At 36.2% G+C, this 18,672-nt stretch overlaps 1 protein-coding gene across 2 annotated transcripts; it reads right to left on the bottom strand.

Moving 5' to 3' along the window:
* Positions 1 to 12,659: 12,659 nt before the first annotated feature.
* On the bottom strand, positions 12,660 to 18,438 carry CENPW (centromere protein W). 2 transcript variants are annotated; one of them, XM_016212883.2, is made up of 3 exons: positions 18,185 to 18,432; positions 15,136 to 15,249; positions 12,660 to 13,293 (listed from the first exon to the last, which is right to left on the bottom strand). In XM_016212883.2, the coding sequence occupies exons 1-3, from the start codon at positions 18,308 to 18,310 to the stop codon at positions 13,267 to 13,269; spliced, it is 267 nt and encodes an 88-aa protein (XP_016068369.1). In that variant the 5' UTR covers positions 18,311 to 18,432; the 3' UTR covers positions 12,660 to 13,266. The 2 variants fall into 2 exon arrangements, with proteins under 2 accessions (XP_016068369.1, XP_087673726.1); XM_087817600.1 differs by lacking the exon at positions 12,660 to 13,293 and having other exon boundaries at positions 15,132 to 15,209; positions 18,185 to 18,438.
* Between the last annotated feature and the right edge of the window lie 234 nt (positions 18,439 to 18,672).

Here is an 18,672-nt window from a genome sequence, read left to right as displayed (position 1 = left end):
ACTCCCATGCTACATTTACCACGGTTTAAATAAAGGTTCTAAATAGTAGCTACTCAAACCCCAATTCTGCAGCAACTAACTTGAGACTTGTTTCTTTGCAGTAGAGGCTGGGGAACAGATAACCTGATGAACACATAGAGTAGTAAACAGGCTATTGGGGATCAGTGTTTCCATATAAGGACGCCCTTTTCTTCAAAATTGTGTGTTTCTCTGCAACCACCTACATAACTTTAGTTGGAAAATAGCAATTTAAAGGCGATACTCTTTGTGAATAGAGATCTGGGTTGAAGGGCTCTCCTGGTCTCCCCGATTCACATATCCCCCTTTCTGCACACCACCAGCATAAAGGCCCTGCATTATATTATCCTAGCTTTCTCCTCAAATCCTAGAATCTAAAAATAAGTTTATTTAATTGATGTATTGTTGATGTTCCTTTACAAAAATAGAACATCACATTACATACAGATGTGTGCACATAGGCTGAACTGGCACATAGGTGGCACTGTCAAAATGAGAACCAAAGCACCAATCATGCCCCATCCCAAACACACAGGTGCATCTCTGTGCTCTTCTCTCCTCTTATCAATGGCACTTTACCTACCATGTAGAACACTCTCCTGCTGCCATGTCCTATGACTAAGGAAAAGTATTATGTGCTCTTCAGTTTGCCTTCAGGAAATAAAGTATTTTAATAATACAGCTAGAAATATAATTTGTATGATTGAATTAGCCACAGAAATTCTGACAGTGTGAATTCCTAAGAAATGCCCAGTTCTTGGACCTCAGCTGCAATATCTACTCTGGTTTTGCTCTCTAAGCTGTCCTTAGCCCCTGCCCTGTCTGCTCTATTACTATTAGTAGGGGATCTAGCTGGTTCCTGAGTTACTATTTTTAAACATTAATGATAGGAATGACAAAAGAGGCCAACTGCTACTAATGTAGCAATATACAAAACTAGAGATATTTGGAATCCCAAGTCAGGAATATGTTGACCTTAAAAGATGCCCATTCTGTCTCAGGAGGAACATGGGGACTGCCTGGCACATTTATCCACCTGGGTCCCAAGCATTTATCTAGGATGTGAACGCCACTAAGTATAAATTTTTCAGCTATGTACACAGGGATAGACGACTATCAGCTTGTGTTGGACAAGAAATCCTTCCTCTTTAGCACCAAGTTTGTATTTCCATTCATTCGCTCATTCCTAGTCCCAAGCAAGACTCTCAAGCATGGGTCAAATCAAAACTGGGTTAGTATTTCAGCCAGTTCTAGCTTTAGGACATGCATATTCTGTTTATGGATAGCTTCCTTTAATGAGCCACTACAATTTGAAACCTTTCCAGTGCTAGTCAAAGCTACAAAGAGAACCAGTTCTACAGTCCCTTGTATAAGAAAGACAGACCAGATCAGATTATAAATTTCCTAGGCTCGATAAATTAGACAAGACTGGCCTTTCATAAGCTTCTTCAAAGGAGTAAAGGTTTAGTCTATCAGTGAATAAAAATAAGATGATCTTTATAAGGCTCAAGTAATGAAGAGGGAAAGAGGGGAAAATCAGAAAGAAAGGAGATGGGGGAAAAAATAGGAGGAAAATGGGCAAGAAACAAGAGAGAAGAAAGTAAAGCAGGAGAGAAAAGAGGGCAGAGGCAAAAGTGAAGAGCTGTGAGGACCAAGATGAGCACATGCCAAATGTTGCACTGAATTAAGAAAGGGGCAATATGGGAGCGAGGGGTAGATAGCATCCAAATTCTAATTCCACCCTTTCCACCTAATTCAGGTTGCCATCATCACCACCGACTATTGTAATAGCTTCTTGGCATCTTCCTAACAGTGCTATTCTGTAGTTTTTTCCTCTACCCAGAATCAGCAATGATACTTATGAACAGTAAATTATAGTCAAGTCTCTTCCCAGCTCAGAACATCCCAAAACCTTCCTTTCATACTCAAAAAAAATTTCCTAGTCCTTATTATGGATTCAGAGGCTACATGTCTCACCTCTTCTTCAGCATGCAACAGCAACGCCAGCTTTCTTTCTGTTCCTTGAATATATCAGGTTTCTTCCTTTTTAGGGCCTTTGTGTTCAGTTGGAACTCTCTCCCAGCAGATCTTCTCAATGCTGACTCCTTCTTATATTACTCTTATAATTATAGGTCACAGTTCAAAAGTCATTTTGACTGTGTCTAACTCAGATGACGCTCAGTGTCTGCTGAATGAATGAGGACTATGAGAGCTTCCACATAACATAATCATTGAAGAATCTGGGGAGCAAGGAAGACTTGGTCAGTGGGAATGCTGTTTCTCTAGATGATTTAGGAATATCTTGCATAAGCAATAAATTTAACATTCTTCTAGAGAACAGTAGTGCCAAAGCATGCAAGTAACAGAAAAATAGGTTCCAGCCTGAAAAATAACTTCCTAAAAATTAGATGTTTATACAACATTGTATTTCCTCAGTATTGAACTATTCACATAGCAAATAATTCACAAAAGGGTTAAATAAATAAATGAATAGAATTATTATATACCTGAAGTTGATTTTGTTAAATTACAAAGTAGGGGCAGTTGTAATGATTTGCTTTATTAAGAATCACACACCAGACTCTTATTTCACAGCATACACAACTGTTCCAAGGTCGAGACTTATTTGTTCTCAGATTTCTACTGTTGGCTCTCTGAGCTACGAGCTCTCACCTTAATGTTGATGAATATAAGCTTAGTTGCTATGAAACTGCACTCTACCAAACTCTATCCAGGAAGGACAACTCCCAAGTCACAATGTCTACCTGACTTTTCTTACTTGTCCTGTATTCAAGTAACACACTGCATTAGAATAGTATTGTCCAGCTACCTAAACAAATTCTCAAATCTGATGAAAACCAACAGAAAATTCTTCCAAATAAAATTTCACCATCTTATTTCTAATCCAATAATGGTGCAATTTTAGAGTCACTGGCTTTTGCTGTTGTTAAAGAATATGTTCCCTATTTAGAACGGTATTAGCCTTTCTTAAGTATTTACTTCCTGTGCATTTTCACCAGTTCTTTCTACAGTAATTGAAACAAGCAATGCTTTTGGGGCAAACTTTTTCATTCTTCTTTGAACTCTTATTAATCTGTTTTCCCACCTGTGTATTTTGCATGCTTTTCCTGTAATTCCCACCACACACATCCCTTCCCTGCCATCTCCTCTATGCTCAGCCTTAGCTAAGGAAAAAAGCCTTAGCTAATCTTTGGAAACTTCCTTAGTCACCCAAACTCAGAGAATCCTTTCTTAGAACTCCCGCAGCAATTAAGACCCAGAGCACTGCTCAGGCAGTGTGGTAACTCTCCAAAGATGACCTCCAAAAATGCCTCTACTACCTATCTGCTGTTACATCAAGAGGTGGAACTTATTCCCTCCTTCACCCCACCAGCACAGGATGCTCTTGTGACTATCTTGATCAATAGAATGGGGTGAAAATGGATGGTACTTCTGATCCCAGTACTTAAGTATACTAAAAATTCCACTTCCAGACTCTTGGAGCCCTAGTCCATGGTATAAGTCTATCCCATTGGAGAAAAAGGCCACACGAAGATGCTCTAGAGGATGAGACATTATAGGAAGAGAGAATTCGCTTGGAGGAGACCAGAGGCCTCAAACATGTGCATGAAGAAGTCATCTTGGACATCCCAGCCCAGCTATTATCTGACTGCAGTGGTATGAGAGACTTCAAGTAAAGCCAGCAGAACTACCCAAATGAGCCCCAGCCAATCCACAGAATCATGAGAAATAATAAAATTGCTTTTGTCTTAAGCCATTAAGTTTTAGGATGATTTGCTATGCGACAATAACCAAAATAGGCAGTTATGTCAGCAGCATAGATTTTTTATGGCTGGAGTGGCTTTACATATCAATAAACTGTCCTGTGACATGAATTATTCTCTGTGTTATTTGCTCAAACTATAAACTTCTTAAGGGCAAGGAGTATGTTTTAATGGTTTTTATTTCCCTCACTCTTTAGCATAGTAGCAGCATAGTGCCCTAAAAAGCAGGAGGTACTGAAATATTTATTATCTTGTCCACAAAACTAAGAACTTTAGAGGCCCATCGAATTTTTTGGTTCTTGAAAGTTTTAGAATAATGCTACTTTTGTTGTAAAATTGTTTCCTTACATGTAAAAAGTCTTTGACGTATTAACAAGATTTCAGAATTCAAAACATTATTTTGATATCTCTTATATCTTGTACCTTTATTATTTTTCTTATGTAAAGAAGTATTATTACACAGTTATTCAACTAAAATAATATAAAAAGAAAATATAATTATTTTGAGGATTCCCTTAGAAACCAAGAAGAAAAATGACTCAGCTGCATCTAGAAATAAAGCAACATTTAAAATTCCAAATGACTAAGTAATATTTTATTTTATTACTCATGGGCACAGAATCTATATTACTGGTAGTATCCCAAAGCACTTTAGAAGACTTATGTGAGTAACAGTGAAATGATTGCATTTCCAGAAAGGACACTTAGTACGTTTATTGCTCGTTCTTTCTGCACTTCTTCAGAGATTCAATCTTTTGGCTAGACATTTTAACTTCTTCTGCATCACTAGAGGCTTGTCCAAAATATATTTCAAATAACCACATACCTTCAGAGCCTCATTCTTAAAACCTTCAGTAATATTTTGCCAATTCAATGATCTCACTGGCTAAATATCTTTAGCTGTACAATTTTGCACCTACATCACATATCATTTGGGGAACACAGTATACTACGTATATCTGATAATCTATCTAGCTATGTTTATTTTCTATTATAGAACTGTTATATAAGTATATTGGTCATTTAATTTGAAGTCTTACCTTCATCTAAGATCATAAGCAATATAACAAAATAATACACATTTGAAAATATAAGATGTTAAATGTTAAAACAATAAACATGGGCCCTGGCTGGGTGACACAGCTGGTTGGAACATTGTTCCCTAAACCAAAAGGTTACGGGTTCGATCCCCAGTCAGACCGCGTACAGGAAGTAAGCAACTGATGTTTCTTTCTCACATTGGTGACTCCCCCCTCCCTCCCTCTCCCTTCCTCTCTCTTTAAAAAATTCAGAAACTATAAACATAGAATATGTTAAAATTTTAAATTTAAAGATGTTTGAAATCACACATTTATGTATTATTTTTCATATTTATAAGTTGGTCCTCAGACGACATGTATTTTCTACACTTTCTTGCTGGGGTACTCTGGGTTTCTGTCTGAGAGAAAGCACTGGCCCCACAGTCTGAGAAAGCACTAGGACCAAAAACAGCAACAAATGTCCTGATTCAGTATTCAAACAACTGAAAGAACTCCAGACCAATATGTTAAACTTTTTAACTTTATGGTTTAATACTTCTTTTGTAGAATCAATGGATAAACCAACTTTTCTGCCAGAGACACCTACCTAATATATGCTTCTCCTTTCTTTAATGACAGAACCTTGACTGTGCTCAGAGAGACAAAGGGCCAAAAACAATAAAATACTTAGGAATAAATTTAACCAAGGAGGAAAAAGACCTGAACACTGAAAACTGTAAGACATTGATAAAAAAGACTGAAGAACACAGAAATAAAAGAATTGAAAGAATATTAATATTGTCAAAATGCCCATACCAACCAAAGTGATCTACAGATTCAATGCAAGCCCCATCAAAATCCCAATGGCATTTTTCACAGAAATAGAAGAAACTATCCTAAAATTTGTATGGAACCACAAAAGACCCCAAGTAGTCAAAGCAATCCTGAGAGAGAAGAAAAAGCTGGAGATACCACACTTCCTGATTTAAGCTATATTACAATGCTACAGTAGTCAAAACGGCCTGGTACTGGCATAAAAAACAGGCACACAGACTACTGGAAGGGAACAGAGAGCCCAGATATAAACCCACACATATTTAAGCAAATTCTATAGGGAATACTAGTTAGATGGTAAACTTGAAAGCAGGGATATTGTCTAGTCTTTCATTCTACTTGAATGATCAGCACATAGCAAGTACTAAATAAATGAACATGCCCAACAGGATTGAGTGTATGGGGTACATTTACAAATTCAGAAACTATTCACAAGATAGTTTAAACCCAACTATCCCAAAAGGCCTATGCAGGTACAGTTATTAATACTTAATTTAACCCAGTCAAAAGCTAAGTTGACCAAAAATGTACAAATATCACTGAAAATAAATGAATTTGTTTTATTAGAATTAGGTATGTTCTTTCCCTCTGGGAAACTTTAACAGTCCAATTACAACAAAAATCTAAGAACAGTTATCTTCACAACACAGGGTGTTCTATGCACAAAATTACAGGGTCAGGGACATTTAATCAATGTACTGATTGAACTGCTGCCCCATCCCATTCCCTAAGCACTCTAAACTGGGATTTGTAGCTAAGTACCTTACACTTTTAAGTATAGCATATTTAAATACTGATGACAATTTTAAAAATCGAAACTTCAATGGTTTGCAACTTCAATTACAACACATCAACCAATTTTCAAAAATAATTAAAAACTTTGTATAGTCTTGCAGACATTATTTCATTATTTCATTAACTAAAATGTTTATGCAAGGAAACTAATGAAATACATGTATTTTTTTATATTATGGGCTTTACAATATTAAGAGTAAGGTAACATAAAAAAACTATAAAATTTTATAAAAAAATTTTAAGGCTCTAACTTGAACTTATAATATAAATGAAATGTAACTATACTATATATATATTAGATTGCACTTCTACCTGCATAGTAAATATAATAAAAATAATAGCACACTCAATTCCAACTTCATTTTCAAACTTGAATTATTTTTAGTATTTATGTTTTACAACTACAAAGTCTTAAAATTTAATGTCAGTAGGGATCAAAATGAATGTTTTTTTCCTCCTCATTCAAATTGTGGCAGTCCCAACTCTCAAAGCTCAGAGATAAAATTTGATTTAAAGGCCCACTAAGAACAAATTGCTTAATCAGAAATCTGGACTTCACAATTAAGAAATTTCATCACCGAAAAAATATGGGGGGAAAACTCATACAAGCCACAAAACATAAAAATGCTCATTTTCATTTAATGCTTTGTGGATCAGAGCTAGGGAAAACAAAAACGGACATTTTCCTGACTTTACTAGTTACTAAAATCCCCAAACAGTACCTTTAGAATAGCCTATTTTCATTATAAACACATATATTTTTACACAGATAACATTATTTTTATCCTACTAGTAGTTTAATCCCAATTCAGCAAATTTCTGAAAATGTATAATCAGGTCACACAAAAAACTGATGAAAGACACCATCTCACCATTTCAAAAAGTTCAGGAACCTCAAGCAGAATAAAAAGGAAAACAAGTCAACAAAAGCCTAAGGGAATGAATCACAGTAAGACTGCTGAAAACCAAAAAGGAAAGCCTTTACTAACATTGGGGGAGGAGACATACTGCTTTAAGACTTATAAACTTCTCAAAAAATGATGGAAGCCTGAAGATATCTAATAACATATTTAAAGTGCTGTAAGAGCCAACCTGGAATTCTATATATAATTAAAATATCTTTTAAATTTAAAGGTAAAATATTTTTTTCTGACAAACAAAAACTGGAAGAATTTATTACCATGAAACAGACACTAAAGGAAATATTAATGGGAGTTCTTCAGGTGCTATACAGCTGTAAAAAGAAGGATCTCTTACCCTTTGAGACAGCATGGAGGGACCTGAAGAGTATTAGGTTAGGCGAAATAAGCTAGTTTGAGAAAGACAAGTATCACATGATCTCACTCATATGTGGAATCTAAAGAACAAAATCAACTGAGAACAAAATAGATCCAGAGACACAGAAGCATAGAACAGACTGATGAATCTCAAAGGGAAGGCAGAGGTAGGCGGGTGGGTGGGAAGAGATCAACCAAAGAATTTATTATATACATATATATATAACCCCTGGACACAGACAATAGTGTGGTGAAGGGGTCAAGGGGAAAAAAAGAGGTCATCTATACTACTTTCAACAATAAAGATAAATTAAAAAAAAAAAAAAATCCCAGAGGAAGAACTGAACTGTAGAAATGATCAGCAAATAAAAGGGTAAATATGAGGGTAAATAGAAATATTCACTGAATACTGACAGTACCAAGTAATACTAATAATTCTAGTGTTTTATGTGGTATAACATATGCCAAATTAAAATAATCAAAAGGCAGGTAAATGGAGTTAAAGTGTTCTAATGGTCTAGAGATAGCCAAAGGTACATGTTATAATCTCTAATAAAAGATTGCATAGATAGATTATAAAGGATATAATAAATCAATGATGCCTATTATAATTCCTAGTATAACAATATATAGCTAGAATAATAGAAGGTAAAGTGAACCACAAAAGTTAATTCAAAAGAAAACAAAAAAAAGGCACTTAAAGCAGCTGGGTCACATAGAAAACAAATAGTAAAATGGTAAATATAAAACCAAATGTTGCAGTACTTACACATTAAATATAAATGAACTACAAATTCCAATTATTAATATTATCATATTGGATAAAAGAACAAAACCCAAGTATATGCTAATAACAAGAGACACACTTTAAAGAACATAGAATGTTTGAAAGTATCATGGTGAAAAATATATACTATATCATACAAATACTAACCAAAGAAAACTCAGGTAGTCAGACAAAGGGAACGCTAAGACTCAAAAAGGAAACTGCACAAAGATAAGTCAGAGATGACAATATCTCAAGAAAACAAGGCAAATAGTTGAGTTTTACATATGCTAACAGGAGTATCTTAAAACTACCCCTCGCTCTATCTAATCAGAAATAGAGGCGCCAGTTAAACTAGTTGTTCAAGGTCTTACAGACTCTCAACATCCAGAACACAATTCACTTAATCTAAAATCATCTTTTTCCCTACCTCTATTGAACCTCATATTCTAAATTCTCTTCATCTTTTCTAATTCAGGTAAAGGAATGGGTGGCAATATAAATACCCCAAAAGATATATAAGACAAACTAATACATTTCTGCTACTATCTTCATTGTGTCTTGCTTCTGGTTTACTTCAATCTCCAACTCTCCACATAAAAATGCTGGAGTTTAAATTCTTGACCAAGACAGAGAATCAGGCACTATCCATAGCCTCCATATTCTGATTTCTGGAGTTCCCTGGTATACGTACCTAGTTCTCTGATCATAAACCTACTCACCTCCAAGGAAAATACCAGATAATAAGCCCTGTCCACATACATGTAAGTCTGTAGCAGATAACTCACAGTGTTTTCCATCAGGCTCAGAAGTTTCATTTGAACCCAAGATGATGATAAGCTACTAAAGGATTTTCAATAGGGACATGACGTGATTAGATTTATATTTTATTGAAAGATAATTCCAATACTGTGAAGATGGACTCCAGACTGTATAAAGGTAGGGCAGGGAACTAGAATCAAGGATATCAGATAGGATACTGCAGTAAGTCAGGTGCCAGGTACATATTTATTGCATCAGATATTGAAAGGAGAGTCTAAAACAAAGCAATGGAGGGTAAAGAAAGGTAGGAACAGACTTAAGATTCAAAGTCAGATAGATCCTGGTGACCTATGTGACTGAATAAGGGAAGAAGGCAGATGGATTTGAAGGAATCAAGGATAAATCCCAGGATTTTAGTTTAGATAATTCCAAGAATTCTTTTCTTCATGTCATGATATTTATTAAGAATATTTAACTTAGCTGTTGTCAACAGCCTTGAAGACTTTTTCGTTAAGTAGTTATTGGGACTCCTGCTTTCAAGATGAAATAAATGTACTTTTCCCGATTCCTCACTTAGTTCAACTAAAAATTCTGGACTTTATATATATAAAACAAATATAAGAAGACTGAAAAGTCAAGAGAAGGCAACAGACTAGCTAGAAATTTGGTACCAAAGGAATAATACAGCGGTGAGTTCCCTTGGTAGTCTTTTTCCCCTTCTATCTCAGACTAAATACTAGAGAAGCTGGCAACTCAGAAATACCAATGGGCACAGACCAGAGGGGGAAACAAAACAGCCACCAAAAAACCTACTCTCTCTAACCAAAAGGGGTAAAAACAGAAAAATTTTTAGATAACCACTTTATTCCAGCCAAACACCACAAATAAAAACTGCAACCCACATTCTCCACCGCCATCAGCAAAGGTCAATTAGGCATTCTACTCTTGCTAGGGAGTAATGATGCATCCCAACCCTACCCCTCCAAGGGTGGTCTCAGAGAAGGTCAAGTGAGAAGCTGGGAATTTTATACTGAGCCATGAATTCCATCCCTACCCCACAGTAACAGAAAGCACCATTCTCTCCTTGTTGGTGAAGTATCAGAGACCTACTGAGGCAGGACTTTCACCACTGGGCAGTAATGAGGACATGCCTCGCCCTCATAGTGTCAGTGAAGACCACAGAAGTAGAGTGGTATTCCACCCTCATGCTTTGGTAACGAGCAACTCCTTCCCTTCTCCACTGGATGGTATCAGAGACTTGTGGAGTCAGGATTTAAACCACTGATCAGGGGGTAACATGACCACTTTCCCACGTCAGTAGAATAAAGGTAGGTAGTAGTACCAAGGTGCCACCCCTATCCCAATCAGGATAGTATCAACAAAGCCTAGTGGAAGGCCTAAACTCCCACCTCTGACCAGCAATAACAAGAAAAGAGAGCCCCTTCCTTTCCCATCACTGGTTGTCAACAACGGAGGATAAGTGGAGAGCCTGGACTTCTACTCCCAGTAGCAGTAACAAGGCAGTGCCATGTTTCATCCATCAGAATGATGTCAGAGAAAGCCTGTGATAGCACAAGAGTTATATAAGTCTTATAATGTAATACCCAAAATGTCCAGGTTTCAATAAAATCACTCATAATAAAGACTCAAGAAGATGTCAAACTGAATGATTAAAAAAAAATCAGTACAAAGATGGCACAATGTTAGAATTATCAGACAAGAATTTCAAAACAGCCATCAAAAAAATGCCTTAGTGATTACAAACACACTTGTAATAAATGAAAACAAAATTTTTTTGAAAGTCTCAGCAAAGATATAGAGATATAACGAAGAAACCAAAGGAACTCTGAAAATTATAAAATACAATAACTCAAAATTAAATAAAACAACTCAATGGGTCAACAGCAGAAAGGGAAGACAGAGGAAATAATCAGTGAACTATAAGATTGAATACAGAAATTACCAAATCTAAACAATAGAGAATAGACCAAAAATAAACAAAAATTTGTGGAACTTTAAAATAAGATCTTACATCTGTGTCATCAGAGACCCAGAAGGAAAAAAAAAAAGAAGATAGGGTTAAAAAGTTTTCAAGTGCTAAAAAACTGTCAACCCCAAATTTTACATCCAGCAAAAATATGCTTCAAGAATGAAGGGGAAATCAAGGCATTCGCAAATAAAGGCAACTAAGAAAATTTGTCAACAGCAGACCTACACTAAAAGAATGACAGAAGGAAGGTCTCTAAACAGAAAGGAAATGAAAAAGTAAACCCTACAAATCAAAGATACAGAGGGATATTCCATAAGCATGGACTAAAAGATTCATTACAGTTAAGATGCCAATTCTCCCCAAGTTGATATACAGATTTAATGTAATTCCAATAAAAATTCCAGCAAGATTCTTTTGTAGATACAAACAAGATTATCCTAAAATTTCTATGAAAAGGCAAAGAAACTACAAAAGCCAAAACAATTCTGAATAAGAATCAAGGGAGTAATCACTCTACTAATTTTAAGACTGATTACATGGCCACAGTAATGAAGACTACGTGGAGGGACTGAAACAAACCAATGGAATACGGAATCCAAGAACAGTCCATACAAGTATGACCAACAAATCTGTGACAAAAGTGAAAAACAAATTCAATGAAAAAAAAAGTAGTCCTTTCTAAAATTAGTGTTGAAACTGGATACCTACAAACAAAAAAATGAATCTCATACAAAAATTAACTCAAAATAGATCAGATATTTGAGTGGAAAACAAACTATAAAACCTGTAAAAAAAATCATATAGGAAAAAAATCCTCAGGACCTCAGGTTTGGTGAAGAGTTCTTAAACATGACACCAACACATGAAAAAAATCAAGTAAATTAGACTTCATCAAAATTAAAAACTGTTGATCTTCAAAAGACCCTGTTAAGATAAAAGAAAAGCTAACAAATAGAATATTTGCAAACCATATTATCTGACAAAGGCCCATACCTAGAATAAAGAACTCTCAAAATTCCACATTAGAAAAACAAAAAATCCAAATAAGTAGACAATACACACACACAAAAATGAAGAAACATTTCACCAAACAGAAAAAGTGTATGACAAACATGAAAGTATGCGCAACACCATTAGCCATTGGAGAAATGCAAATCAAAAACCTTGAGACACACTCCTATCAGAACAGCCAAATTAAAAAACAACAATACCAAATATTCATGAGAATGTGAAGAAAGTGAATCTTTCATAAACAGATGATGGGAATATAAAATGGTACAGCCACTCTGGAAAATAGTTTGGCTATTTCTTTTTCAAAAACTAAATGTATACTTACCATTTGACCCAGAAATCACACTCCTGGGCATTTATCCCAGAGAAATGAAAACTTGTATCTGTATAAAAACTCATAAATGATTGTTCACATCAGCTTTATTTGTAACAGTCAAAAACTGGAAATAACCAAAATGGCCCTCAATGGGTGAACAGCTATACAAGCTGTGGTATATAAACACCATAGAATACAACTCAGTAATAAAAAGTAGACTGCATTAGTTACGCAAAGGCATTAAAGAGTTTAAATTATTTCAAATGGACCTAGATTTGACTGCATGTTGTCTTTTTTCAAAGATTAAATTGATTCCAGAGTTAATTGTGTGTAAAGCTAAATACTTATATGCTTAATTTCAAGAAATACATCTCTTCAGGCTACTTCATATAGTAAGATTTCATTTCTGATACGCAAAACATTTGCAATACCAATGAAACAAAAGTAAAATGAACTTGAGTCCATTTAAAATGAATGAAACATCATTCCTCAAAAATAAAGTTATATAGTCTTAAGTGTTTGAGATATTTCAATACCAGTAAAAAAAATATACAAATGCACACATCCTCAAGCAGCCAATATTTTAATAATATACAATATTAACTGATATGTAAAAGTGCTTTTACGATCTGTTACCACCTATATGAAAATAAAAAAATTCATCATAATTTTCAAAAATGTGTTCTTTGACTTCTACCCTCTGCTCTTCTTTAGCATTACCTGTGAGAGAGAAAAAATATGAAGATTCATATTATACCTATAGCAAATAAAACATAATTCCTCAACAAAAAGTTAAATATTTCTGTGTATAATATGCAAGATTCTGAATTTATAAAACCCAATATGGAAGATGATTAGGGAACCTTTTATATAATGGTCTGAGACTTCTACTTCTCTCAAAGAAGGTAAAACATACCTAGAGTCTCAAAATCTGGTTTTATAGTCACTTCTAGATGTTAATTTCTTCAATTGTAAGTTAAAAGTGTCCATATTAATCGTTCCTAACATGAGGTTTGTAGACAATTTAGTAATCCTGGGAGTTGCAGAATGTTCCAAAACTCTAAAATCCTATTATAAATCAGGCATTCAACAACTATAAAGCAATACAAATCAACTGAAACAAATTTCTTATATTTGGTCTGGAATTATATCAATTTAGAGACCAAGACTAGTCATCTAATACTAAAAAGCTTGTTAGGTAGACAATTTTCAAAATATACAGTCCATGAGAGAAATAAAACAAGAGATCTTTAGTTGTAAGAGACAGGGAGCATTAGACCAGAATATATCCCCCGTCCCCCCCTTTTTTAAAGAACTTATCTACTTTTAGATTAAACATACCTATCATTTGTTAATAAAAACAAAGCTTAAATTTAAAATACATACATACACTCTTCAAGCTCTTAAATCTTGCTTTACCTACAGAAAAACTGACTTTTAATAGTCTAGAATCTTTTTGGAATGTTATAATTGTGAGAAAATATGAAACCCCTAAAAAAAAAAAGCCAGGGCATGCACATTTCTAGGCCTCCACAGAGGCCACCAAATAGGTCTGTACCCTAGGTTAGCACTTCTCTGTTCAACAAGATGTTAGTATTGGTACTGGAAAAGGAAGTACTATGCACTCAAAGGAATTTACAAAATGCTGAGTATATTATGTATTCAAATTTACAAAATGCTAAGTTAAACAGTTCAACAAGTTTCTTTACTGCTATATTTCCCATAACCTTTTATAACTTTACATAACTATAGTTATATAAAGATGTTAGCATTGTATAAAGCTGGACAAAAGGTACATGGAACTCTCTATACTCCTTTGCACCTTCTGTGAGTCTATAATTATTTTGAAATAAGTATACAAAGATGTAAAGTATCAAAAATAAGTTTCTCTCCCACATCATCCCCTAGTCAACCATGGTTGCCAATTTCTTGCATATCCCTATAGAAAAAAAGCTCTATATACGTAATAGTATTGTGACTATTCAAGGAGGTATACAGTATGTTATTGAAATGTATCTTGACACCAGAAGCTTTTCATGGTGGGTCATCTAATAACATCAAGCAGAGATGATCTCAGAAACATATTCAGAAAAAACTCTGCCCTAGGCATCATACTGTTACATTATATAGAAATACCAGTAAGAAGCAATATTTTCTCCTTTTATAAGTAATTTGACTCATAAATCAAGCAAATCTCAAAACACAATTAGAAAAACAAATAATTAGGCAATTAGGAAAGCAAAATGATCAAGAAAGGTTTGATAAATTTCAAGGTGATTACCTTCTCAACTATATACAGCCTACTACAAGTCCTACAGATTAGAGTCAAACATTTATTTTCAGCTAAATAGTGACAAAGCAGTGGCCCTGAATCTTCGAATCAGCAATCCATAATATACACATAAAGAAAATCTAACTCCATATTTAAATCTTTTAACATAAAAGCCATGTATCAACTGAGTCAACAAAGCTGAATAAAGAAATCTAAATCAGGGAGAGGTGATGAATCAGGTGGTATTTTTAAAGTCAATTCTTGCTCAAGAAAGGAAATTCAGACCTTACCTTTGCTGCAGCCAGCACATGTTGGTCTTTAATGATTCCACACTTATTCTTACAAGCATCTGTCCTGGTCTCTTCTGCTAACCGACGAATAAACAGTAAACAGTTCAGGTGCACCTTTAAAAGAGAAAATTCAAAAGAATTTTTAAACTCAAAATAACGATGCTTTGCAATAATGACTTTTAAAAATAAAAGATCCCAAGTTTACTGTTAGTACTATGATTAAGTCAATTTTTATTTAAAGTAAGAAAATGTAGTTTAATATAGGTTCAGCTTAGATTCCATACAAGAGACCTAGTTATTGCACTACATGAAACAAGGATATGTAAGGCTAACCAAAGGCTATCAATAATAACATTACTGCAAAGCATCATTAGATCAAAACTTATGTAGAACTTTATTAAGTAACAAATATTCCTGCTTCTGATTCCAAATAAGTTTAAATTTATAATGTATTTAAAATTTTCCCAAAATCTAAAATCAAAACAACATATTTAAGGCTAGTAATCTTTCATTCTACCATCCAAGGTCTAAAAATTTTTTAACCAGGTATTTGAAAGATCTATTCAAAACCATGTTAATAATTAAAATTCTAAAAGTTTAGAGTTGAAAAGTATATGTACAAATGTCATTACTTATCATCTAACAATATCAAAATAATCATATGTACTATTAATAATCTTTAAGGCACCTTTTAAGAAATTATTTAAAATAGATAATATAAGCAGACAATATCAAATTCAAGACTCCACAAAGGACTGTAGTTATGGGAGTTGTCAGCATTGTGGAAAGCTGGGTAAAAGATACATTGGTAGTCTCTACTATTTTGCCAGTTCATGTGAATCTATAATTATTACAAAATAAAAAAATATAAAGCAAGAGTCTACAAAAGGGTAGACTGTCAAAAGTAAGTCTCTTCCATGCAGTCCCAACATTAACTGCACGCTCAGGATGTTCAAGCTGTTATGTTGTTGGACATTAGGAATACGAAAAGTCCCAAACTTCCCAGTCCAATGGCAGAACCAAACCCATAAAGAAATTAAAGATGTGTGACAATAAATAGAGTATGATAAGGTTAATTCTTTCTAAGACGATTAAGAAAGGCTTCACTGAAGACATGGTTTTTTAACCGAATTTTGAAAGAACTGGAGTTTGCTGAGTGGAGTGAGGACATCTTCAGGCCGAAGAAATATATACAAAACACAGCATAAAAGTAGATTAGATTTGTGTTCAAGTTAATGGGAGACACAAAAAAGATGTATAATTCCTCTCCTCAAGAAGCTACATACTACAGGAGGAGACAACATTGATATATGAAATTCTTAGTGAACAGTGTCAAATTCCCTATAGCTAAACTGTCTGATGTACACTTTCTCTGTTATCAAAGTTCGGAAAAAAAAGAGGTCAAAAAAGAATGCCTTAATTGTAGAAAAGTTTATGGATGATGTGGGACATCTGCTGGGTAAGATTATGAAGTGTCAATGGCAAGCAGAAACCATAGCAAAGAAAACCAGGGTGATGAATGGCATACACAGAGAATGAACAAGAATCAATGAAAGCCAAAGAAAAGCATAAGACCTAGGAATAGATAGTGGCCTAAAGAAATTCCTTTCCCCTACCACCACCGCTTGGAATTTCACCTCCCCTTCTTCCTGCACCACCTGGGTCACACTCTGCAATACAGCCCACCTGCCCATGAGTTACTTTGGGGCAGACAGGTGTGAATGTGGAGGAACCTCACTACTGGAGAAATTTTTGCCAACTGTGTAACCGTCGCCTAGATAATCTTGAGCAGATACATTTCTTCCACCTCCATTTAGGACCCCAAGACCAGTGAAAACTCCAGAATAAATTACCTAAAAATGTCTTGTAAATCAATTTCCCTTTAATCCAACTCACTTGTGCAACCTTTACCATCACCATGGGGGGTGGGGGGTGTACAAAACAGTATATGTTGTCTTTTCTTATGGGGTCTAAGAAAGGAACCAAAAAAGGTTTTTTGTTTTGGCTTCAGAGACCAAATAAAGAAAAAATGAAGACAATTCTATAGTAGTCTAACAAAAAGAGAAACCTTGCAAGTAGGTTTCAGCAGGGGAGTTAGAGACAAGGGGGGGCGGGGTGCAGCTTAAGAACAGGTGGAACAACGCATTCTGAAGACACTCTCCATACCACATGTCCTTGTTAGCCACAATTCTTTACCTTGATCTCCTGAAAATTAGGTGCCCACTTACAAAGGCTCCTTTACTCAAAGAGCTCTTGTGACAGACCAGAGGAGGTGTCTCCCATGGTTTAAACCTAGGGAAACAGTGTTCATTCTGTGGGATATATGTTGAAGGCATTCGACTGAAAGACTCTGCATGTAATTTAAGGCAGGAATATCACACAGTGGTTTGGTTGTGGCTATTTACTAGGCAAGCATTACGGTACAGGTATGATGAGTCAGGTGAACAAGCTTTAGTGGTTTGGCTTGAAAACTGATTAATCGGTGTTGTCTGCCTCGGAAAACGAATTCACAGCTGAGAGCATACTGCTTACAAATAAACTTCTGAATCAGGCTTCTAGAGTAAGTAAGCTAAAGTAGAGAAAAGGCAATGTATTTGGTTAACGACATAAAAAAGGCATGTCAGCAATGCCTTTTACAATAGTTAAATAAAAATGACCCAGCCTGAATTCCAAAATCCATTCTTAGAAGGCTGTATCTACCTTCCTTGAGCAAGTCCACTACACTCAGTACCATGCTGTGCTCCTGAACAGAGATATGAGAAAGCTATAAGCAGGAACTTAACGTCAGTTTCCTCCTTAAGTCGATGCGGCTAAGAGCCTCCAGTAAAAGGGTACCGATATCTACACTTCAGCGGCTCCAACACGGTTAAGCGTCAGGAGCCGACCTGAAGCGCCAGGCTGGGGCCGACCCGCCTAATCATGGCTGGAAACGCCTTAAACATAGGCCTGAGAGAACCAGACTGCCTGGGGGCGGCGAAATAAAGGCCGGGGTTTATTTCCCCTGCCTGCTCCAGCCCCCCTCCAGGCCGAAAAAGGGAGAGAATCTCACCAGCAAGTCGCAACTTGTCTCCAGGCGAAGGTGAGGCTTCTGTCGCTTGAAGAGACGCTTAAGGAAGCCGCGGGGAGCCTTCCGCTTCACCCGCTTCCTCTGAGAGACTGTGGCCGACAGCGCCATCCTCCCCTCAGGCCCCGGGGGCTCCCGGCACCGCACCGAAGCTCGGGTCCGCGGGGAGAGCGACAGCAACCCCGGCGCCGACGCTTCTTCAAGCCCAAGACCCCGGCAGGAACGTTTGAATCCGCCGCCCGACGCGCGCGCCCGGCGCTGGATAGTGACGTCAGCCCTGCGCAAGCCCCGCCCCGGGACGCCGGCCGCGGGTGGAACACGCCGCGGGGGCGCCGGGCGAGGTCGTTCGAGGGCCGAGGCCTCGGGTGCTCGCCCGGCCGAGGATACCTGATCTAGGCACCCGTTTCTCCGTGACCCTCAGGGCTGCGGGAGGACGGTGGGCGACGGAGCGCCGGGCAGCTGCACTGGCTCGC

This window comes from Miniopterus natalensis, chromosome 5 (genome assembly GCF_054644295.1).
Source record: "Miniopterus natalensis isolate mMinNat1 chromosome 5, mMinNat1.hap1, whole genome shotgun sequence".
NCBI lineage: Eukaryota > Metazoa > Chordata > Mammalia > Chiroptera > Miniopteridae > Miniopterus > Miniopterus natalensis.
This window is presented reverse-complemented; position numbering and strand designations above follow the sequence as displayed.